The sequence below is a fragment of the Anthonomus grandis genome, chromosome 22 (assembly GCF_022605725.1).
Source record: "Anthonomus grandis grandis chromosome 22, icAntGran1.3, whole genome shotgun sequence".
NCBI classification, from domain to species: Eukaryota; Metazoa; Arthropoda; class Insecta; order Coleoptera; family Curculionidae; genus Anthonomus; species Anthonomus grandis.
In genome coordinates, this window is record NC_065567.1 from 28,214,948 (window position 1) to 28,240,773 (window position 25,826).

The 25,826-nt window shown below is 32.8% G+C and overlaps 2 protein-coding genes across 4 annotated transcripts in view; one reads left to right on the forward strand and one right to left on the reverse strand.

Moving 5' to 3' along the window:
- Positions 1 to 24,904, forward strand: part of LOC126748280 (small conductance calcium-activated potassium channel protein) — a 102,970-nt gene extending 78,066 nt beyond the window's left edge. For 2 of the 3 annotated variants that reach the window (XM_050457398.1, XM_050457399.1), the window contains 10 exons: positions 3,424 to 3,684; positions 10,648 to 10,995; positions 11,847 to 11,942; positions 14,720 to 15,144; positions 15,447 to 15,582; positions 15,793 to 15,903; positions 16,794 to 16,921; positions 16,979 to 17,048; positions 17,097 to 17,249; positions 23,547 to 24,904. In XM_050457398.1, coding sequence (XP_050313355.1) covers positions 3,424 to 3,684; positions 10,648 to 10,995; positions 11,847 to 11,942; positions 14,720 to 15,144; positions 15,447 to 15,582; positions 15,793 to 15,903; positions 16,794 to 16,921; positions 16,979 to 17,048; positions 17,097 to 17,249; positions 23,547 to 23,702 — 1,884 coding nt within the window. In that variant the 3' untranslated portion in view covers positions 23,703 to 24,904. The remainder of the gene's footprint in view (positions 1 to 3,423; positions 3,685 to 10,647; positions 10,996 to 11,846; positions 11,943 to 14,719; positions 15,145 to 15,446; positions 15,583 to 15,792; positions 15,904 to 16,793; positions 16,922 to 16,978; positions 17,049 to 17,096; positions 17,250 to 23,546) is intronic. The other variant, XM_050457400.1, reaches the window with a different exon arrangement.
- On the reverse strand, positions 24,895 to 25,826 carry LOC126748285 (integral membrane protein DGCR2/IDD-like). The gene is made up of 3 exons (XM_050457405.1): positions 25,654 to 25,826; positions 25,454 to 25,602; positions 24,895 to 25,103 (listed from the first exon to the last, which is right to left on the reverse strand). The coding sequence occupies exons 1-3, from the start codon at positions 25,703 to 25,705 to the stop codon at positions 24,918 to 24,920; spliced, it is 387 nt and encodes a 128-aa protein (XP_050313362.1). The 5' UTR covers positions 25,706 to 25,826; the 3' UTR covers positions 24,895 to 24,917.

The window sequence follows — 25,826 nt, forward strand, 5'->3', positions numbered from 1 at the left end:
TCTTTTGAAACTGGTGTATATAGAGAAGTATCTTCCTCAATGAGTAATCTTTTATCTTAAATAAAAGCCTGTAGATTATCTAGATATTCATTAAATATACAGTATCGGACAAAATTAGAGAGACTTCTCTATTTGCCAACTCCAATTTTTTGTACTTGAAATAATATTAATATTTGTTAAGCAGTGTATACCGGAGTTGACAAGAATTCTATTATCAACAATTCATTTTTGTAGCTCATGTTTACATTTATTTAAAGAATATTTTTAACATTGATAAAAAATTACTGCGACAGAATTAAAGAGACTCATTTTGTATTTAGTTTCGCTGAAGTCGCGATTAGTTTAATTTCTGTTTATTAGTTTGAGAATATCATTAGCAATGCCTCGTGGTAAACATTATTCCATAGACCTAAAAGAAGAAATTATAGTAGCCTATAACTCAGGTCGCTCACAAAAATTAATAAAAGAGCAAAATGGCCACCGCAATCGCCGGACTTGAACCCAATTGAAAATCTTTGGGAGATTATAGAGAAAAAGATTCGCACTAAAAACATCGGGAATTGTGCTCAATTATTTGAAGAAATCGAGAATGCCTGGAAATCAATGGATCCGGCTGTAATTTCGAATCTCATTGGATCGATGCCGAATAGATGTGAAAAAGTTATCCAGAATAAAGGGTACTGGACAAAGTATTAGGTTAGTTTCATTAGTATAAGGTACAAATGTACTTTAAGGATAAGTCTCTCTAATTTTGTCGCACAGCATTTTTTTATTTTTCCTAATAAATCTTGAGAAATGTTTTTTTTTTTTAAATTTATTTTAGTGCCTTTTTAAACTACTTCAAAACATAACATCCTTCAGCACAAAAAGAGGAATTTAATCATTTTTATCTTACATAAAAGACGTAAGTAGTCGAGTCTCTCTAATTTTGTCCGATACTGTATATACTTCACAATTTGATCCAGGGGAACGGGTTGACAAAAGACTGTTCATAATAACAGATTTAAAAGAATAAATAAAATGTGAAGCATCAGAATTATCTTCTATTTTATAAATATTCAGATTTGTTAAACTGTAGAATATATGTATATCATATACGACTCTGTTTACAAAAGGGAGAAAATTTCGGCTTTTTTTTCTGCAAAAACATTGTTTTTTATCAACACAACCCTTACCCCCCCCACCCACCCCAGAAATTTACCCAGTAAAAAATTCCTTTGAAAAATCATTGTATTTTGTCCACAATATCCATAAGAGCACTGTTTTTATATTAAATATTCATTAATATACATATATATTTAATTACATCAAATTTAAATAAACAAATTGATTGGAAATTAACGACGAAACCAGTTGTTATTCATGCGTATTATTTTGGAAATCAATGATTTTTGAAAACAATTTCTTACTGGTAAGTTGTGTGGGGTGGGTGGGGGGGTAAGGGTAGAATTAATGAAAAAAGTTTTTTTTTGCAGAAAATAATTGCTTGAGAAAAATGCTTTTTAAGACAATTATAGGTGATAAAAAATCTTAGAAATCAAGGCGTATCGCTATAAAAATTGCCGTAATTGTGCCATCTTTTATCGCGAATAAGTGGAAATTCAGCATTTTTAACACTAGTCATTAAATTTTGAAAAAAAATCAAATTTATTGGTCTTAAACAATTTTTCATTAACTGGGTTTAAAAATATGGTCTTTAAATTAAAACAATTGGTATATTTATCAACTCTATATAGTCAAGGTATTATTTATTAAACTATAGAATTTGGGTATATCATATACGATTCTGTTTGCAAAAGGGAGAAAATTTCAAAGGACAAGGGATTTATATATTCAGTTTTTATACTCGACGATTACACCTTAAATATGTGATAAAATGACCCTGATATGACATATATAATATTACTGTGTAGCATACGATATACTTTTAGTATAATAATTATCCATCTCCGAACATACATAGATGGTTTTAATTAAAAAAAAATTAAAAACTCTTGACCACAGAAGGACCTATAAATTTTTGTAATAATTATGATATTATAGTTATGATTGTAAACGAGGACGATCTCCAATATACATAAGTGTATAATATGCAGTTTTTCGCTTTGATAAAATCTTCCTAATGTTATCTGTTGTGACCTTTTGGTTTTTAAATATGAAAAGTTTACAAATTCTATTGAGCAACCCTGAGATCGTCTAAAATAGTTTTTCTGACCTATATCCAACAAAAGTAAAAATTAAACAAATTTATAAGAATATAAGACATATGTCGAGTAGTAGAAGCTTTTTCGGTGTCCTCACGATCACCTAGTTACACGAACTTAAAAATATACCTGGACTGCTAATGCATATGGCCACGATACCCAAAAATGACCACTGCATGGTAGCCGCCATTTTTATAGTGGTGTGTCCTTTTGATGTTGGTCACTTTGAAAATTTTTAGTGTTGCCAACAAAAAATATGGTAAATAACGGTAATGAAGTTGACATTTGACGTGTGAGTATAGCGGATTGCCTAGTTTGTGACGATTTGTAAACGACGCTTGGGTATATCGTCTGGAACAGGCGATGTATCTTTTTCCTTACTTAATATGTGAATAATGTATTACCATCTTTATTTAAAGGTATTTGGTTCAGTTTCTCAAAATCGAATTATTGTGAATTGTCTGTCTGTGTTCTTTATAATAGAATAATATATTGAGTTGTTGACAGAATAATATATTTTTTCTATATAAACCCTTTATACTTTATCTTGATTCTTATAGATGATTGTACCTATTACTGTGGAAACACTGTACATGGAAGGAAAATATAAGCAAAAATTTAAATGAATATCATGATTTTCATGGTATTAGTATTTATAAGATTCAAGATTGTCAGAATGATAAAACAAATATTTTAAAGTGCATGCATCTTTTCCAAGTTGATTGAAACTTTGTCTCATTTTAGGTGAGGATTACTTTCTTTCATAAATTTTAACGAATTTCTTACCAGAGAAATCACAGATCTAACGCAACTATCTTAAATTCTTACCTATATGTAACTTTCTATTTTGTATTTTTGTAAACATAACCTCTCAAAAACTTTGTTTTGTTTCCCTACATTTGGCACAATTACAATTTGTCAGAGTGACCAACATCGAAAGGACACAATCACGCAAAATGGCGGCCCCCTAGTAGTGGTCATTTACTTTTCATTGAATTGGCAGTCCAGGTATATTTATTTATAAGTTCGTGCCTGGTTAGAGATACATCACTCTCTAAAATGCTTCTGAAATTCACTCAAAAATTTGACAGTTAGCGCGAAGTTTAACGAAACACGGGATAATTTCAAGGGGCTAAAATGAACCGAACCTGGATCGTCTAGGATGTTAAAAAAAAAAAACGATAAATAATGTTGACAGCACATGTGGATGACGTTGCAGGTGTCGTGCTCCTCTTGTCCAGTAGCACCTGCGGCGATAGTGACGACCCTGCCGGGATCCAGGATAATCAGGCAAAGTTCGCAGCCAGAGGCGTCCGCCGCCCCCTATTGCGGAGTCAGCTGTGCTCACCATGGGGGGGCGGGGGTGGGGCATCCCTCGAGTTCACTCAGGCAACTTAGGGACCATGACTCCGGGGGAGGCATTGCCGGCATCGCTGCCGATTCTCTACGAATTAATGGCGCCATGCGACATTTTCGCCAGGTATGATCACACACGCGACAACTCTCTTTATTATTTTTATTATTTTCTCCTTATCCGTCTCTACTTGTACGCCGGTAAGTTTTTAACACGTTGCAAAAAGGAAACCTTTATGTGACAACTTCCTTTCCACTCCTCAAGTCCCTTATAATAACAATAATTACTATAGAAGTGGTTTTTTAAGGTTTGTTCACACTATCATCAGCATGTGCTTAACTCATTAGCAGTGGTTTCAAGCTTAGGTAGTTAAGGCATTATTAACAACAACAGGGGGGGGGGGGTGATCAGTTAAGTTCTGCATGGTCCTTTTGCTTTCTTCGACTGCGGCGTGTCGTCGGCATATGGCTTTGAGGTACTGTTTAGAAACTTAAAATATTTTTGATGTTGTACTTAAAACTCCTTGTGCGTGGCACAACGCAATTTCTAATAATGCAATTTAAAAAAGAATAACAAGGACACCACCATGCAACCCCTTGAGCTAGTTGAAGGTAGGAAAAACTATATTTTTTCACGAGTGCAATTCAATCCTTGCAGGATGTTAATATTATGCAGAATGCTAATATTAATTGAGGCACTCTCAATTTTGCTCTCTGGGTTGTATATGGATACCTCTGTTAAGGAGGTTTCTGGGTGTGTATGTGAGGAATTAGCAAGGTTTAACAACCAAGTTGAGTCTTTAAACATGGGTATTCATTTAAATATACTGCAGGAAGTTCTAGTTTCTCGGACCCAGTGGAGTGATTATTAATAAGTTTTTAAAGCGGAGGCATTAATATTTCTATAAAAAAGTAAATAACATGATAACGCAAATGATCCTAATAATTGGAGGATTAAATATTAAGGTGCTGTACTGCAAAAAACGGTTTTTGGTTTTAATCTTCTCCCGAAGATGCTAGCATCGTTAGCTAAACACCTGTCGAAAGCAAAAATAAAGGGTTTTGATTAGTGGTAAAACTGTCTCGTAATTTGAGCGTCACACCGGATAAAACGAGTTTATAAAATTAAGTCATTTTATTAATAATCAAGTGGCGCCAAATCAGGCAACCTAGCTGGCCTAAGAGGTCCCCTCCTTCAAATCCAACGATCAGGGAATACCTCTTTTGCGTCACCTTAGCAGCATAGTGTGGAGGTACGACATCTTGTTGGAAAATGACATAATCGTTTCCCCCTTTAATTATTTCTAATATGCTTGGTTTGTCTATTTAGTCTATTTATCATAGTTTTTTAATTTAGCCTAGTTGTCATTCTCGCTATACGTTTTATCTCTATGTGAATGATACAACTTCTTTAATTGCTGACTATGTAATTGAAAACAAAACTCAGCAGACTGTATGTTTTCTTCAAGATCTTGGTGTTTTCCAGTATTTTTCGAATGTGAGTTAACGAAAGTTTAATCTAGCAGAGTCATGTTGAAGAAATTATTACCCAACATGTCAATGTGCATATTCGTCTTAAGTGTGTCAAGCTCTGTCTCAGTGGTCACACTCAGAGTTGCTTTTTTTATTTATTTTCATTCTATAGTGAAACATTGTCTTATTAGTTGAAGAGACTCGGTGAATATCTTAAGATATTTGCAATTTAAAGGAGATGTGTGAGAGTGATTACTTGTTTGGGCTACATAAAGTGTTGTAAATCCCACTACAAAGAATTGAAAATTCTCATTCTACTTTATATACTGACATACTTTTCTTCTCAATAAAACATTTGATGCTGATATCTTCATTTCACTCATTTTTCAAGATTTTTTATGTTTTATGCCAGGATTTTAGGTTTATCCAAAAAATTGCACCTATTTTCTTATTATTTCAGGCATTTCGATGTTTCAAAATTACACTCCACATTACTCTCAAGTGCCTGTAAGTAGAGTTTACTCCAAGTATTTACGAATTCTTCTCAATAAAAGCATCGATAGAAAGATCTCTATTTTACTCATGCTTTTAAAATTATCTAAATTTCTACAAGGGTAATTGCACCCATTTCAGGGAGTTATTCAAGTCTTACTTTAATGGGTGTTTCCATATTACGCCTGAATGCTTTTAGGTAAAGTACATTTTAATTTTATTCCAGGCACTTAAACATTTTTGAATTTTTCTCAATAAATGAGCCGACACTAATATCTTCATTTAGTAATTTTTTTTATCTTCACTTCTACTAGGTTTATTTGAATTGCTCCAGGCCTCTATTCCATTGCACCTATTCCAGGGAAGACTTAGATACTTGGATATCTCCATAATACTCTTAAATGCCTGTAAGTAATAAAAATTTTATTATTATTCCAGGCATTTGGAAGTTTCCGAATGTTTCTCATTAAAAGAGTCGACGCTGATATCTACATTTCACTCATACTTTCAGGTTTATCCTAATTTTCTAGGACTCTATCTATTGCGCTTATTTCAGTGACTTATTCTAGCGACTTGGGTGTTTCCATATGGGGCCTAAATGTTTGTTTCTAAATAAATTAAATTTTATTATTATTCAAGGCATTTAGATGTTTCCGAATTCTCCTCATTAAAAACAACTTGGTTTTCTGTGAACTAAATTTAAACAGGGTACCCATAGTTCTCAAACTAATTGAGTACAGGTGCTTTAAAAATTTTAATAACCAACTTTTTTTATAGGATTTATATTTCCTACCATGGGTTAGCATTTTATATCAAAATAATATCGATAGTAATTTTTAATAATTTAATTCAAACACTTTTTAATAAACATGCTCCTTTTAAAAAAGCAAGAATTACTAAACCTAAAGCTCCTTGGCTAACATCTGAGGTACTTCTTTTCCAAAAACAACGCAATGAGGCATTAAGGAAATTCAAGGCAACAAGGGATATACAAGATTGGGAGAATTATAAATTTCTGAGAAATCATACTCTGGCTACAATTAGGAGAGACAAAAAGAAGCACCTTAATCTGTTGAGTAACGAAAAAAATAAACGCCAGCTTTGGTCGTCATTAAAAAAGTTTAACATTTGTAGAGATAAAAATAATACCAATATTCCGGAACACCTTTCTGATCCAAATCAAATTAACATCTTTTTTTTTTCAATTTCTTCAAGAACAAATTCAGCGTTATAATAATGCTGTATTTGATAATAGCCTGCATTTCACACTTAATCTTGCAACTGTTGAAGATGTAAGTAGAATTTTAAATAGTATTAAGTCTAATGCGACTGGCGTGGATCAGATTTCACCAAAAATGTTAAGGTATTGTAGCCCCTTTATTGATAAGTACATATGCCACATAATAAATTGTTGTATAGAAGCTCACTATTTCCCCGATCAATGGAAAATTTCGATTGGTAAACCCTTATCAAAAGTTGCTAGCCCAGAAAATTATAACGACTTGCGCGTACTTCTAGTAGTTTCAAAAATATTTGAAAAGGTACTTTACCATCAGATGGTTTGTTATTTTATTGATAATGACATTATTCCGGCTACGCAACGTGGCTTTAGGGAGAACTTTGGTACCTCTGTAGCTCTACTAAACGTACTGGATGATATAATGGACGCTATTGATAAGCAACAGATTGCTGTTCTGGTGCTTTTAGATTTCTCTAAGGCGTTCGATACAATAAATCATGCCCTTTTACTAGCTAAGCTTAAATATTATGGCTTTTCAATGGAGTCTATACAGTTAATTGAGTCTTATTTGAATAATAGATTTCAGACAATATTTACAAATAATTCTTATTCTAATTAGGCTCACATTTTGTCTGGAGTGCCCCAGGGTTCTGTCCTGGGACCTCTGCTTTTCCTTGTATATACAGCAGACATTCTTAAGTCCTTAAAAGTTTGTAAGATGCAAGCGTTTGCTGATGATACGCAGATATATACAACTTTCAAACCTGATAATCTTAAAGAAGCGGAGATTGGTATAAACAATGACTTAAATATAATAAATCAATTATCTAAAAAACATAATTTAAAATTAAATTCCTCAAAGTTTTGTTTTATGGTTTTTGGAAATACAAATAAAATTACAAATATTAAAAGTGTAATAAATGTTCATGTGGAGGGCTCTAAGCTTTCGGTTGTTGAAACTGCCAAAAATTTAGGCATTGTGATGGACAGTAAGTTGAGATTCAGGGAGCATGTTAAAAAAATTGTTCAAAAATCGTTTGCAGCTTTAAAACTCTTAAATAGTAATAGAGATATTCTTAATCTAAGTCTTAAACGCAGCCTATGTGAGGCCATGGTGCTCTCTAATTTTAACTACTGTGATTATGCTTATGGTTCTTGCTTAGATAATGATTGTAAAATGCGCATACAAAAAATTCAAAATGCCTGTATCAGATTGGTTTATGGCTTACGTAAGTATGATCATATTTCGCAATATTATAAAACAATTAACTGGCTTAAAATGGACAATCGTAGAATTCTTAATTTTTCCACTTTCTTGATAAAAATCATAAGCAGCCCAAAGGTACCTGCGACTATAAGGAATAGATTGTTGTTTAGAGCAAATGTACACGGGGTAAATGTTAGAGCTAGAAATAAGTTAACCATGCCGGTCCATAGGAGTGCTATGTTTCAGAGATCGTTTTCTTACAATGCTGTTCAGTGCTACAATAAAATACCTACATAATTTGTTGACCTTCGTGCAGATAAATTTAGGAGGAAATATAAAATTTTTCTTATGAATATTCAAAACAATTCTCTTACTATTTAATATGTATCAAATTTGCTGTTTTTTATAGAAGAAGAAAACTTTTTTTGTGTTATATTATAATTGGGAATATTTCTTTACATATAACATGTTGTTATAATGTTACTTCAAATACACCCTGATCTGGTTCAGTGGAGTAGCTATATAAAGCTAGACTGCGCCAGGTTCAGGTACTTTGTTTTTTTTTTGCATCAAGTTTGTAATGAATTTGAATAATAAAAGACATTTATAATTATTATTATTATTATTATTAAAAGAGCTGATTTTGATTCCTCTATTTAAGTTGATCCAATTTCTCTATTAATTTGCCCATTGTCTTAGTCCAGGGACTTGGGTGTCCCTTGATATCCACTGGCATTTTACCAGAAATAATAACTCCGTAATTTCACCTTTTTAAGATTTCTTTATAAATATGGGTTTTTTGAAATAATAATATAAAGGGTGTCCCAATAGGAACGCACGTTTTGAATTGCGCAGCATTTTTTTTTTATCGCAGTATGTCAAAAAAAAACTGAAAAGAATAATGTAAACAGTTGTAAACAATGTAAACGGTCGAACAACGAATTATTATTGTTAAATCACACTACAAATATGGAGAATGTTTTGCGGAAACAGCTCGTAAATTGCGGGGCATTTTTGGTCGACACGATGCACCAAATTACACGACCGTCCAAAGACTAATTGATAAATTTGAACAAACTCGGAACAATTTCGAAGAGCACTACCCACCGAATTCTAACAAAAGATAATTTACATGCTTATAATTTACATGCTTATAAGAATTAAAGCCAGTGGACCATGCGACGCGCCGTACATTTTCTTCTTATGTATTGCAAAAACAACAAATGGATGTCGATTTTTCGAAAAAAAAATTGTTTACCGATGAGGCACACTTTCACCTTAATGGCTTTGTTAATAAACAAAAGTGCCGAATTTGGGTCGAAGAAAATCCTAGAGTCATTCATGAGAAGAAAATGCATCCATTAAAAGTCACTGTTTGGTGCGGACTTTGGACAGGTGGAGTAATTGGACCGTACTTCTTAGAGGACGAGGCTGAAAATGCAGTTACCGTGAATAGCGAACGTTATCGTAATATGCTCACTTAGTTTTTATGGCCTCAATTGGATGGTATGGATACATGCGGTATGTGGTACCACCAGAATGGTGCGACATGTCACACTACACGGTGAAGCAATTCAATTGTTCCAGTGACCAGAACTGGGCCGCAAGATCATGCGATTTAACGCCTTGTGACTTTTTTCTTTGGGGTTTTTTAAAATCCCTCGTATACGCTAATAACCCAACAACAATTTCACAGTTGAAAAACGAAATTAGACGTATCTATAGTGAAATTGGGCCGCAATTATGTGAAAATGTAATTGAAAATAATAAACACTCAGTTTAAAATAAATTATGACTTTTATATACCAATTAAAACGTGCGCTCTTATTGGGACACCCTTTAGTTCATGCATGTACTGTATTTTTGTAAAAGTTGCTTTGTATTTACTAGTTTTACTAGTGGCAAATGTTTAATGCATTTTTCCTTTAATTTTAGATTATCTTATTACTGAATATTTTTTTTGTTGTAATTTTAATTTTAATATTTTTTTTCTGTATTTTGACTTATATAAGAGTTTGTCCTTTTTGGCACTCATAAATAAATAAATGCAAGAATTATCAACATTAGAGGAATTGATTTGTGGTGCCGCACAAGGCGTTTTAAGTACAAACTTTTAAAACTACAAAAATCTATTATAATAATTTATATATTATAATAAAAATTAAAATGTACCAATTATCAAACTTAAAAAAATATATCACCCCTAAACCCCTATATAAGTAAGTGCGAGATAAAACTATTAAGCCAGGCTACCCTTAACTGCTCACCCTAAATAATTAATATGAAATCTACCTCCACTAGTGATATCCATTAAATCGCCTTTTAATCGACATTTTCTACGTATAAATAAAATGCCCGCATACCTATTAATATTAAAATTCATTTCAGAGGGAATTAATTTTATTTCAATAATAAATATATATTACTTGTTATAAAATATTTGGCAAAAGCGAATCATATTATATGTCGAACCAGGGGTAGGAGGAATGGGTTTTGGTATTTTAAATCCCTGGCGCACGTTATTCCGCAAATTGCTTTGTTTAATTTAAATTATTAAATCCGGCTTGTCCAATTTGATTAAGTGCCACTGTTTATTTATTTAAAAAAAAAAGCTTTAGTGGAATCACTAGTGAATCACTAACGTTAAAACATATCAAACAATCCCACCTTAATTCTAGTTAAGAAAGCCAGTTTCGACCCTCTCGATACCCGGGGCGGTGAAAAACTCGAGTCGCGACTCCGGGGGCGGGGGTGTCAAGATGCAGCACGAGGAAATCGGGGGTGTGGCCCTGGTTGGGGTGGATTATCCCCGTTTTACCGAGGATCGCACCATAGGAACCAGCTACAAAGGACCATCTTCAGGTAGCCTTAAGCACAAGCCCAACGTGGGCTACCGCTTGGGCAGGAGGAAAGCGTTATTCGAGAAAAGGAAACGAATAAGCGATTATGCCTTGGTCATGGGGATGTTCGGGATTATTGTGATGGTTATAGAAAACGAACTCTCTAGTGCCGGAGTGTACCGTAAGGTAAGACATTGTGTTTAGACTATAATTTATTTAGTCGTCGCGCCAGCCGCATGATATAACAGGCGGCATATTAAGTTTTATAAACAGAGTTATTAGATTTTAATTTCTTAAAACCGCTTATTCAACTTCCTTACTAAAGCCGACAAATAGTACAAAGATCCTCCTATAATTAAAAATGCAACGTTTCATTATGTAAGCATTTTACACAGCCACATTCTCCACTCCATCCATATTTTTTATTACATTCACATTTTTAACTTCAGGCCAACAGGTCATTAAACAGTATATAACACAAGATTCGGTTAGAATCATAATTTTACTTTGTAAAATTTTTATTTGTATATTTTATACAACAATTAACAGAATTGTATGGTTAGTGCAGTGCTTTATTTCATTCTTCTAATTACACTTATTTACGAAAAATTGGTGTTTTATTGAAGAAAAAAAATCACAACCCAGAATACCGTGTGTGGAAAAGCCCATACACATTGTATTCATTTAATTTTCAAAGCTACTCCTTTTTCTAGAGACAACGAATTAATTAAAGTTTCCGCGAGTTATTCCTTTAATTCTGTTTAGAAAGGTTTTCGTTGTTGTGCAAGATTTGCCGCTATAAAAGCTACATTGTCTCGCTTTCTCCGCACCAAAATGGGAATCTAAACCAAGATAAATTCCTTATAGAATAAAGGTTAAGTTCCTTGACTTTTTATGCCCCGAAAACCTACATTAACTAAGACTAACAAAACAAACATAAGTGCCGTGCCGGGGGCGATAAAAATCGCTAAAACGCTGTTTATTTTTCCAACTATCCGTTCTACTCTGTTTCCACTTTTATTTTTGTTTTGTTCCAGGATGAATTTTACTCAATTGCACTCAAAACTTTGATATCTGTATCGACTGTGATTCTTTTGGGCCTCATTGTAGCCTATCATGCTTTAGAAGTACAGGTAAATATTTTAAAATAATTTTCTTATCATAGGGTTTGATTAATAAGGTTAAAAGGTCGACACTTTTTACGATTTTTCTTTTTAAATAGTTAATTAATTAATTATTGTTAAATGTAAAACGCTGGTCATTTCCGTTTAAATTATGCACCAGATATTGATTTTTAATGATCCATTTATGGTAATAATGCCTAGCTCGCATGATGTTTTTATGGTTCTTAAAGTGTCAGCCGCGTCCATTTAAATTATGCATAAATTAATTGTAAATATGCAAAGAGGCTTTCATATTTTATCATGACCAATATTAAAACAAAATATATTTATAGCAATCAATTATAATGTCCGATTAAATTATGCACCAGAAATAGCGAAAAATTTCCAAACTTTATAGTATTTTCTTTTTTACATTTAAATTATTTTAATTGAAAAAAAAGACTTTTAATACAGCGTATTGTAAGTACCATTCATAAGCTCGAAGTTTCGACTGAAGATTCTAAAAAAAAAATCAAAACCTGTCATGTTTTATTGCATACGTACCGCTAGAGCTCTAATAATTAAAAAAACCTCATTATTTATGTAAAAAAAAATACTTTGAAAATGTTAATCGTATCCATTTAAATTATGCATTAGATGTAGATTTTTAGATCCATGATAAAAAATGCTCCAATAATGTTTTCCTTCTTGTAGAAAATAATTTTAAAGTGTCAACCACGTCCGTTTAAATTATGCATAATTTAATTAATTAATTGTGAACGTTAAATGGGTGATAGCTGAAGCAGGGTTTGACTGCAGATAGCGAATAAAACAAAAAAAATATTCATGAACTTCAATTAGCAATTAATTATGAAACATCGCTCGTGTCCAATTAAATTATGCATCAGAAATTAAGAGTAATTCTAAAATTTCAGGATTCATAGTTTTTGGTAGATATATTTAAGGTCACCTTGGTTGAAAAAAATTATTAAGGTTAATGTAAACGCTAAACCTCTAATTATTACAAAAACTTTATGATTTATGCAAATAGAAAATATTTTAAAAATGTTAATCGTATCCATTTAAATTATGCATCATTTATTAAATGAATTGTGAATGTGGGAAAAGTTTGAAGCTCTCATGTTTTATGATTGACATTATGCCAATAATTAAACAAAATATTTATGAATTTAAATTAGTTAATAATTATAAAACATCACTCATGTTTATTTAAATTATTCACCAGAAATTATGAGAAATTCTAAAATGTATTGTTATTTCATAAATAAATTGTAGGTACCACTCACGTTGAGTTCAAAGATTTCACTGAAGATACTAAAAAAGAATCGAAACTTGTCATTTTTATTGCACACGTGGAGTTTCATAAATATAAAAATTATGGGATCTATGCAAATCGAAAATAATTTTAAAATGTTAATCGTATCCGTTTAAATTATGCACATATTAGTAAGTGCTATTAATGTTTTAACTGAACTAAGGTTTAATTGAAGAAACCGAAAATGTCGAAGCTTTTATATTCTCATATAATGGTAAATAAATTGAAAATACCAATCGGGTCCAATTAAATTATGCATTTAGTAGAAAAAGTTTGATTGTTAAGAAGATTATGTTGCTCAGTTTTTTTGTTGGAAATAGGGAAAAAAAATTACTTCAGACGATCGATTTAAATATTTTTGCCGACGTTTCGATCTCTATGCGATCATCCTCAGGGTCTCAAAAGTTGCACAAAAATACTAATAAAATCATAAATTTTGAAATAATATTAAAATAATTTCATTTTATGCAAAGAGAAAATTAATGAACTGCCAATCATGCCCAATTAAATTATGCACAATGTGTCAGAGCTTAATATATTATTAGTGATTTCATTTAAAAAATAAAATATCAATTTTAGGATTTAAAAAAATGTTTATTGTATCCAGTAAGGTTATGCATAAAATTTGAGATTTGATACATAGCCCTAAAAAATTGAAAAATCTAGTTATATTAATAAAGTGTCAATCGTGTCTAATTAAATTATGCATTTAGTAGAAGGTTTGATTGCTAAAAAGATTATGTTGTTCAGTTTTTTTGTTGGATATAGGTAAAAAAAAACTACTTCAGACGATCGATTTATTGTATTTTTGCCGACGTTTCGATCTCTATGAGATCATCCTCAGGATCTCAAAAGTAGCACAAAAATACTAATAAAATCATAAATTTTGAAATAATATTACAATAATTTCATTATATGCAAAAAGAAAATTAATAAACTGCCAGTCATGCCCAATTAAGTTATGCACAATGTAATCGGACTTTAGTGTATCATTAGTGATTTCATTTAAAATATAACACATCTAGGATTTAAAAAAATGTTTATTGTATCCAGTAAGGTTATGCATAAAATATGAGATTTGATACATAGGTCTAAAAAATTGAAAAATCTAGTTATAATAATAAAGTGTTAATCGTGTCTAATTAAATTATGCACAATTTTAGTGGACGACTGCCTAGTATTAGAAATCTGTAAAATAATTAAATATTATGAATCAAGTACAAGTTATAATAAGAACTGGTAACATGTTTCAAGGCGTTCAACACAATATAAAATTGTATGTGTTAGGCGAAACATGTCACCATTAGCACCATGACAATAATTGATTTCGTGTTTTTATTTCTTATTTTAACCTGGTTTAAAAATCGGTGTCTTAGAGAACTATGAATGACTTTTTTAAATTATGGATCACTTGATGCAATTAAGTTATGCATAATTTTTGCATTTAAAAATAACATTTTTTTTGTTGTAGCTTTTCATGATAGACAACTGTGCCGACGACTGGCGAATAGCGATGACCTGGCAACGTATATGCCAAATATCAATGGAATTAATAATTTGTGCGGTCCATCCGATCCCCGGTCATTACCGGTTCGTGTGGACAACGAAGTTAGCGAATAAGCAAAACGGTGGGATCGGATCGAAATGCGTACCATACGACGTGCCCTTATCGTTACCTATGTTCCTTAGACTGTACCTAATTTGCAGAGTGATGTTGTTGCATAGTAAATTATTCACGGACGCATCGTCGCGTAGTATAGGTGCTTTAAATCGAATTAATTTTAATACGCGGTTTGTGCTCAAAACTTTGATGACCATTTGTCCCGGGACGGTGCTTCTTGTCTTTATGGTTTCCCTTTGGATTATCGCCAGCTGGACGTTACGACAATGCGAGAGGTGAGTTACCTTACATCCTCCCCCCCATTAAGTTTGATAGAATATTGAAAGGAAATAAAACGAACCGGTGATTTTCTCACTTTATTAGCACCCGAGCCCTTTATCGTTCTCGTGTTGGAAATCCCCCTAATAAATTCATGTCGATTCAGATTTCTCTCTGGCGAAATTGCGAGGGTACGTCTAGACAATGGCCGTCATTGTTTGTTGGGCCGTATTAAGAACTGCAGATGAAATCTCCCATCCCACTTTTCAACTTGGCAGACCCTAATTCAAATCAATTAACTTGTTTTATTTAATTGTAGATTTCACGATGAAGAACACGCAAATTTATTAAACGCCATGTGGTTAATAGCGATCACCTTCTTAAGCGTTGGATTTGGTGACATCGTACCGAACACTTACTGTGGAAGGGGTATAGCAGTGAGCACAGGGATCATGGTAAGTCCTTAAATGCGTTCCTAAAAAGCATTCGTGATTCAAAGCAGTATAATGAACGGTCGTAATAGCCTGTAATTTGCACGACTCGCTCCTAACAATTTATGGAATTAAATGCGAAACTGCTAAATAAAAAGCCCATTTAAGGGAAGTTACTATAATAGCCTCCCCTTAATTGTATCCTAAACTGAAGAAAAATTACCGGAATTTTAGGGTGCAGGTTGTACGGCATTATTAGTAGCAGTAGTTTCCAGGAAGTTGGAATTGACCAGGGCGGAGAAACATGTTCATAATTTTATGATGGACACTCAACTTACTAAAAGGGTAAGTCAGTATGCGTGTATATAGGGTGTAAATAAATAGATTCTTGGGTAAATTTTAAGATAAAAAAAAATTATATGAACGTATGTTGGTTGAAAGGCGAACTTTTGCGAAAGAACTTTTGAGATGCCGGGTGGTAAAGATTGAAGAAAAATATAAAAAACTGTGAAACCCCTGTAGATATTTTAGTAATTTTTGGAATGCATTTTTTATGCATCAAAAGGCATTTTCTGAGGCCCACTAATTTTTTTAATTTGTATCAGTGTCCGGTACTGGATATTGATGACTTGAGACATCGAATCATTAATTCATGTGCCGTAATTCAAAATTCTCCCGGAATTTTTTATTAGATTCGTCGACAAATGCGGCGACGTATAGACTCTTGCATAATGGCAAACGGTGGTCATTTTCGACATATTTATAACAAAATAATTTAAAACAAAAATTAGAATCATATCTAAACATTTAGGTAGATCGATTTTATTTTTTTTAATCGAATACGCAACCTCAGACAAAAGAAAGTCAAGAGATAACATTTGCTCAGAAATAACAATACATTGACAATATTCATTCTACTGGTGCCCGTTTGGTTTTACCTGAACCGAAAATTTGGTAATTTTGCAATTACATGAATAATTCAAGATTCGCTTATTAAAATTTTTTGACACTTTGCACGAGGGTTTGCCAGACTGGTCTCTTCAAAAAGCTGTACTAGTACAGGGAAGCCAATAATTGACCCCCTTAAAATTTACATGCGATTTCCTATGTTGCTCTCGCTGACGCACCACCCGGTATACAGTTTTTGTTTTAAAATTTACCCAACCCCTGAATTTTTTCGCATCTATTTACTTACACCCTGTATGCTTACCAATTAATTAACAAAATTATTCTAGTTAAAAAATGCGGCAGCAAATGTGTTAAGAGAAACGTGGTTAATATATAAACATACAAGGCTAGTGAAAAGGGTTAATCCGGGAAGAGTGAGGACCCACCAAAGGAAGTTCTTACTTGCCATTTATGCGTAAGCCTCTTCTCGCCCTTATTAGTAATACATCGTTCACTTATTCACATATTTCAGGTTAAGGAAGGTTAAAATGGACCAACGAAAACTTATGGATAATGCTAATACTATAACGGATATGGCCAAGGTAAGTTAATTGCCGATTAGTCGGGAGATTTTAATTATAACGTTTTAGACTCAAAATACGGTGTATGAAATCGTCTCGGACATGAGCACGAGGCAGGATACTTTAGAAGATAGACTTACTACTTTAGAAGAAAAACTATCGGCACTCCAGGAATCATTAGAACTTCTTCCAGACTTACTCGCTACAAGGATACAAACACAAGTAAGTGAATCTTTTTATTTTGAAATTAATTAATGGATGCCTTAAGGTATAATGACAACTTTTGAAAAATTTATTCAATATAGCAACGCGGTTAAATTCTCTCGCTGTCTTTAAATTTATTTCTTTATAAAACATTAGCGTTCGTCGGAGCTTAGGAGTAGAAATGAAACACTATTAGTTTAAAGTTGAAGAAGTAATCCATACTTGCAATATGTCAAAGGGTAACTAAAATTGCTTCGGTCATCCTCCACTAAATTTATTTATCCTACATGTTTCAGACATATAACATGTCCATCATCAGGGATATAAATTGAGGGTTTTCGTCAATACATGTAAATACATGTGGAGGATTTTTTTCTAGGATAACTTTTTGGGTATCACACACACACTGGCTCTTTTTATATCTTAAAATAGAGAATATATTAGTTTTTTTTTAGTAAATAAATTGCACTTTCATTCTGTATTTAATTAATTTAATGTTATTGACTATTGTATTTATTTTTATTGACATTTCATACATCATGATGTATATTGACTAGGTACATTGTTTTTGCTTGTATTTATTGTTATTTTTTTTATTTTATGTGTTTTATTTTGTTTTTATTAGCTTTGTCAACAAAATTTTGTAATTTTTTGACAATAAAGCATATGATTGATACTTTAGTTAGCGACGTTTCGGTGGTTTAATTCCAGCTTCCTCAGGGATTAAAAATGAAAAAGAAAAAATGGGAAGGAACCTAATGGCACCTACAAACACCTGAAAGAAATAAAAAAATTATTCAACTACCTGGAACAAAAATGGAGTGCCTGTATAATCCTTTAAGGCATTAAAGTGTTTTTTTTAGATATTTTTCTTTTATTAGTCTAAAAGACAAATTTCGGGCTAACAGTTAATACTCTAAAAGTCACAGGGATTTAATGTAATTTTTCTTCATTCATATTTACCATAATTTTTTAATTAAACGAACAATATTATTAGGTTCTTTTATTAGGAAATTAATATTCTATTTCTTCCAGAATATCATTTGTATTATTATGAGGTCTCAAAACTAATTACTCATCTGCCAGGAAAAGTTGAAAAATATTTCCAGGCAGTTGACTTAATTTTTCAATTCTTGCAGGCAATTTCAGGCAGTCACTGCTATCCCTTCAGGCATTTATAAGAATTATTTAAAATTTCTTTTTTTTTCCAATAAAACTGCCTCAAATCTACCTAAAAAACACGTAGTTACATTATGTTCCTTACGTCACGGGACACTCTGTATATGCATCCAAATTGCTCTAAAAACAAGCGATCCACAAAAAAATGGCTGAGACTAAAGTTGTTTAGGACAGAGAGGGACATGTATCTGTGGACGCCATTTTAACCTTGAAGCAGTTCTTCAAGGTCAGAGTATTTTTTTTAAATAGAAATCGGATTATAAAAGAGCTGGAAATTTCACTCGAAGTTGAAGATGATCTTGATAATTGAATTCAAGGTCAAGATGGTTAAGGCTATTCAAACATTTGTGCTTGATCACCCGCTAAAGTATGTTTAAAAATGTTTAGTTGAAACAGAAACATTAATGACAGCTTTTGATTATTTAACCTTCTCAAGCAACACATTGTATATTAGTATTTTTAAATATATGTTTATTCAACGAATTTTTAATTTTGGTGGAATATACGTACAGGGGTTTCTTAACCCATTTATGCCCAAGGGTAAAAATAATAAGAAAATTTAACACTTATATAGAAATTTTTTATTTATTTACCCCTAAAAACAATATTTTTGAAAAAAAAATCTGTTGCGAAAACGCATCACTGGGACAATTAATCAAAACTATTATTCTATTTGTATTTAAAAAAAAATTATTGGTGAAAAAAATCAACTACAAATAGTCTAGTACTCACTGATTGTATTAAAAATAAACAAATATTTCACAAAACATATTTTACATTTCATAATGTTGCGAAAACCCATCAGTGGGACGATAAGATATAGGGTATGTACCGTTATCAACTGTCAGTACTGAATTTACTGGACATCGTTCCGATATTTATTTCAGTTTACTGATTCAGTACTGCATGACGTCATAAATGCGTCAGTGACGTCATTAATCTTTACTGGATTGACTGGGGATAAAAGCTACTGTAGGTACAGTAAAATAGTGGGGGAATGTCAAAACTGTCAGAAGTGTTGTTGATGTTGATTTCTTGAATCTTCTTGTTTACGTTGTGGGAATTATTTTCCAAGTTCAAAACATAAATTGTTCAAAATAAAAGCTATGGCTATGAACCCCAATAATATAGCAGCCATGATAGTGGCAAACACCGTTTCCGTTTTATTATTAACTGATGATGAGGAAGATGAACTGGACCAAGAAGACTTTTAAATTGCCCAATTACAGGCTTAAGGACAGGCCCGTATTCGCGTTCCAAATTATTTGGAAAACGTTATAAACCTATATTCCGAAAAGGAATTTAGGATGCATTTCATGTACCTAGGTAGAAATTCAAAAGATAATATAGTATATTGCGTTACTAGTGAAGAAAGTGATATTTTTCACTCAAGTGGTGATGTTTTTCAAATCCACACGAGTGTCTGAAATTTACTTTTTTCATGAGTAATATAGGTATACACAATTTTTCCTAAGACCACAAATTTGCGCTCTTTAGCCCTTTAAATTTTTTAGAAAACTCGTAATTGTGCACATACTGCACTGCAGAAAGTAAAAGGCACAAAAGTGCATGTGTATTTTACTTTCTCACAGGAAATATGTTTGTTCGAAAGTTTTATAGGTTATGTTGTGGTTGTGAAAACAGTGCTGAAAACTGTTCCTTTTTTGGAGCAAAACAGCACGCTGTATAAAATCGGAACGACAAATTACAGTAAAATCAGCACAGTACAATCCTGTACTGACAGTTGAAAACGGTACATACCCATAATATTTGGTACTACGTTTTATGGCGCCGTGTGATACTCAGCAAAGCAAGTAGTGACACTTTTGGCACATGTATACAGTTTGACTGTGACATATTCGACACCTCCTCCGTGCCTTGTCAAGACTATGGGTCAACACATGGCCTATATTGTCGAAACGTAATTCGTTGATTCCTGTTGCAAGATTTCTAATTACCGTGATTTTCTCTGTTTTTATAAGACGAAGTGCTATATAGGATTTAAAATCAAGTTGCGACATTGATGTATCATTGAAAATGTTATAAAATTTCCATGCAATGGCATTGATGAATATAGGCCACCACCACTTTTTTCCCAGTAAAACCTGTAATTGGCGATGCCATTATCGTGCAAATCCACTCCCCCCATATACTTGTTTTATTGAGATATAACATTGGGTTGAGGAACAGACTTGTCGACTCTTTTTTTCCTATCAAATCTTTTCACACGACTAATAGGCTCAACGCCAAAAGTATTACTAGCAACAATCACCACCGAATTGTCGTTCCAACGAACTATTGAGACGTTTGATAATTTGTCTACTCATTCTTTTTGAGTAAGAAACCGCCTATAAGCCCTTTTAAACTTGTTTCACGACGACACGAACCGTAAAACACAAATTCTTTCGCTAGACTGCAAATCTAAGCACTTTAGTTCCCGAATATTATTCCTTTCTTGACAGGCTCAATCGTGAAAAAGTCACATGTTGTTTTATGGTTTATATCAGTGAGCAGATTTTGTTCCATTTTTTTTTATTGCCAAGAAAGATAACTGATTCGTAATAACATATGTACTGTAAGGATTTATGTTCATATTTGAAGGAAACAGTGTTTGCTTTAAAAAAAGAAACCCGAAAAAAATTTTTTTTGAATTTAATATACAGCGAGAAAAAAAAACAATTTTTTACTACAATTCCTCTTGCCGTATTTGCCATTGATTTGGTAAAAGAACAAATATTTCCAGGTTTTTCCTAAAGTTGCATTGTAGTTCTCTTAAAATAAACTAGATAATTCAAACAGAAAATAATTAGCTGCGAGAAAAAAAATAAATTAGGTGTTGCGTAAATGCATCACTGGGGCAAAATGGGTTAACCTATACGCATAAACTTGGGAAATTATTGCTAATGATATATAATGACTAATAGTGAAGTAAAATATTTTTAGTTTCTGAGATAATTCTTTTTTTTTCACAAAAATGTTATAACTTTATCAGGTGGAATTTTGTTTTCAAATTAAGAAGTAAACAAGTCCGGATGATGTTTAGTAGTACCTACTTTGCTATCAGTTGATACAGTTGTGGTTGTATTTAATTTTTTATTAAAATTATGCCGCATCATTTTTCAAATGAGGAACTAATGGACATGTTACTGGCATACGGGGAATATCATTCGTCGCGTGAAGCTTTTTTGCGTGTGGTTCAGCAGGGTAGAGAAATTGGAAATTTGCGGCCGAGGCCAGGGCAACATGGTGGAGCCATTAGATCTAGGAGCATTTTAAATCTGGAAGAGATTCCTGACATAAGCACTAGAACAATTGCAACGCAATTTGGATTATCACCAGTCACAGTTTGGCGAATTTTAAGGCATGAATTACTGTATCCATTTCACGTCCAAAGGGTACAAGCTTTACTTCCAAGGGATCATGCGCCTCGAGTAAACTTTTGCAAGTGGTTGTTACATCAGCAGCAGTTAAACCCAAACTTTACCTGGAACATTTTAGCCACGGATGAAGCAATTTTCACACGCAATGTTATTCACAATTTTCGCAACACGCTTTTCTGGGCAGTTGAAAATCCGCATGCCATTCGGCGAACAAACTTTCGACAACGATTTTCAGTAAATGTGTGTACTGGAATTGGCCCTTTTATTTTGGATAATCGTCTAACTGGTGCTCTTTATTTACAATTTTTGCGACAAAATTTGCCGGTCCCTCTTCACATTAGGCAGAATTTATGGTTTCTTCACGATGGTGCTCCAACACATTTTGCGCGACCAGTGCGACGGCATTTGGATCGAATGTGCCCCGAACGATGGATAGGCCGAAGTGGTCCAATTGGATGGCCTCCTCGATCACCCGACCTTAATCCGCTTGACTTTTATTTTTGGGGCCACCTCAAATGGTGGTGTATGTAACCGAAGTTGACAATGAACAAGAATTAAGAAATCGGATATTTGCTGCCGTCGAGGAAATTCGACTACAACCTGGATTAGCTGCTGTCTGCAACTCTTGGATTAGGCGTGCTCAATTATGTATTGAAAGTCATGGAAATAACTTTGAATAGTTAAATAAACATTTATTTTGGAGAATTTAGGTTTTTTTTTTTAAATTTTAATTAATAAGTCGTTTATCTCCGTAACTAAAACTATTTTACTAAATTTTTTTCTCACTATTAGTCATTATTTGCCGTCAGCAAGAATTTCCCAAGTTTATGCGTATAGGTTAAGAAACACCCTGTATATCATATACTGTTCCGTTTACAATAGGGAAAAAATTTCGGCTTTAAAAAAATTGACACGCAATTACAACATCTGAAATATTTGGTGAAATTCTTCTGAAAAATCACCGTTTTTCATCCATATTATCCAATCTAATAACGCTATTTTTATAGTAAATATTTATATATAAAATTGTATTAAAGTTAAATAAACAGTGTTATTTAATTAAATTTTGAATATATATATTTTCTGCAAAAATATTGTTTTTTTATCAAAGCAACCCTTACCCCCCCGCCCACCCCAAACATTTGCCCAGTAAAAATTCCTTTAAAAAGTATCTGTTTTTCGTCCATAATATCCAATCTAATAACACTGTTTTTGTATTAAATATTTATTAATATATATACATAATTATATAAAATTTAAATAAACAAACTGTCTTATTAGAATATATATTAACGAAGAAACCAGTTGTTATTTTTGCGTATTATTTTGAAAAACAATGATTTTTGAATAGAATTTCTTACTGGGAAAATGTTTGGGGTGGGTGGGGGGGCAAGGGTAGGGTTAATGAAAAACAGTTTTTTTGCAGAAAATAATTGCCTGAGAAAAAATGCTGTTTAAGAAAATTATAGGTGATAAAAAAAATCTATAGTTTTCTCACATAACCTTAAGGTTTTCAATAGAAACATGAAAAAACCCCTATTTAATTCCTATTAAAAAAAGAGGTTCTGATTAAAAAAAAATCTCTGACCTTGATTTGACCTTGAAAAACCCTTCTGCCTGAACAACTTTTCTCTCAAACATGTCTCGATTACTTTCGGAGCAATTGGGATCCCTATATGTGTTCCTCAAAATTGTTAGTGGAGTCTGCGCAGTATATTTGGTTGCAGTAACATATATTTTTCCTTGTAATTTCCAGCAAGAAAAACTGGAACAAAAACGTAATTTCCTACATCCCGAGTCGGCGGCGGGTTTGCAACAATCTCGCAGCGTACCGCCCGCGTGTCCTTGGCCAGGGCCGCCCCCGATGACGAGTAGCCGCCTGGCGCCATCTACCGCACAGTCACAGAGCTAGGGATAGGCCAACTATTGTTGTATTTGTTAAGGACCTTATTATATTGTAAAGAACGAATTTTATAAAATATTATTTATGATTTCGATGCTTATACACTAATCTAGGTTTCCTTGTCAATAGAGTGATTAATTAATTAGCTAGCTAAACCTCAACCAACATTAATATTATAAAAATAGTTTATAAACTCAGACCAATGTTAGATGATGATAAAATTGTTATTTTAAAAATTTCTTAGGTGGTAAGTCTTTGCAGAAACGTCTATTTGGCCAAAGAACATTATATAAACCAAACACATTGTTTATTGGTGTTTTGTACCGTATATTTTATTGCTAAAAAAAGTTTAGAGAATAGTCATTAAAGATATATTTATTGACATGTAATTTTTCCGCTTATTCATGGTATATTTGGCGAACGCATTGGAATCACGTGCATCACGGTGGTCTTTTGGTGAGATAACTTCCCCTTTAGTCCTTTAACCAAACAAAAACTAACAGTGGCCTTAATAATCAAAAACTGACATCAAAGGGAACAGAGGGACAATAATGACAACGAATTTAATTTTTACAGTGCACAAATTACAACCCCCACAACACACCCCCTCCCCCCCCACGTTGATTTAACCGATTATGTCAAATATTCACAAGAAACTCCTAATTTTGTTTAATATCTGACATATTCCAATATAACCCTCGTGCCAACTAAATGAACTTCCGCCAAACTGATTTTTATAGTTCACATTCCATTTCACTCTCTCACCACGTCGTTTGGCGAGAGTTGATTTACGCGGACGACAGGCATGTTATAACAGAAGATTCTCCCTGGAAGAAGTTGGTGCGAGCAGAGGCCTGCCAAAAGAAGGGACCCTTGGAATTCTACCAGTCTGGTATATTCTGAAACTTTTGAGGCTAATTAGATATTTAATCAGTATTACTTTCATTAAGGGCTCGCGTGTATTTTCATTGTGTAAATATCATCACTTGTCGTGTGCCATTAAACTTGCCAAAAAAAAAAAAAGAATTTAAATGGAATTTTGTACGTGATTCCAAGACGCTCGCTCGTATATTTTAAATAAATGCCTAGATTTGAAGATAAAAAAAAAGGTTCAAAATAGCCATGTATAAGAATAGCAAGTAGGTTGTTTTTTGTAGTTTATACTGAAATCATTTATGCAACTAAATAAAGAAGCACAAAATATTACTGAACGCTTGTTTTATTTCAACCCTTTAATAGGGCGTAAAAAACTAGAAAAAATATGAACCTATTTACTCCGTGGGGTCCAGCGGTGTTTTTGGCCAAAGCTTTTCTTCGGTATTCCCGTAACATTTTTGCAGCGGTATCTCCAGGGGGGTCCAAACATTCGAATTCGCAACAGCGCTCTTTTACTCGGAATTTGTTGCAAAACTAAAAAAGACATCATGAAAAAATGATGATTAACCATTCGTAAAAACTACAAGTTTAGTAACACGTTTTCAACCCCTAAAGACATCATCAAACCTGATTTTCAATTTCTAAATTTTACACTCCTAAAAACAGTAAAGAAAGTATATTACGGATGCAAAAAAAAAATAGAATTTATCGGTCAGTATTTATCGTACCAATTAATCATTAATCGTAATGTAAGGTCGAGACTTTGACCAAACTTGCAGTTTTTAATAAAAAGCCTCATAAAGAAAAAATGCATGACTACTTTCAATTAACCATTCACTCCACTAAACGTTAATAAAATCAAAGAAATAAATTCTGTGACTTACATAAGGAGGATCACAATAAATATCACTACACCACTTGGGTTCGCTGTGATAACAAACGCACATGGAACATACAGCGGGTCCAGGGACATAAAGGATTCCGTGCTCAATGGTTTTCCCTTGAAAGTCCGTGCAATTTTCCTTAATACTTCCTGAAAATAAGGCGTCCTTTGATAAAAAAGAAACCAAACAAATTTAATTACCTGAAAGTTGCAAAATGGCGAAAATAACGGTCATTTTCGGTAAGTGGAGCATCTCGACTAAATATAGCGACTTTCGAACTAAAAATAACCCAGTTTCGTATTAAAAAAAAATAATAATAAAACCGGTATGTTGGCTAACAAATGAATATAAGTGCGAAGTCAGACCTACACGT

Coding starts and splice junctions, on each gene's coding strand:
- LOC126748285 (XM_050457405.1), bottom strand. CDS start 25,705: ATGCTCCACTTACCGAAAATGACCGTTATTTTCGCCATTTTGCAACTT. Junction 25,603..25,653: donor CGCCATTTTGCAACTTTCAG/GTAATTAAATTT, acceptor CCTTATTTTCAG/GAAGTATTAAGGAAAATTGC. Junction 25,104..25,453: donor TTTATTGTGATCCTCCTTAT/GTAAGTCACAGA, acceptor TGTCTTTTTTAG/TTTTGCAACAAATTCCGAGT.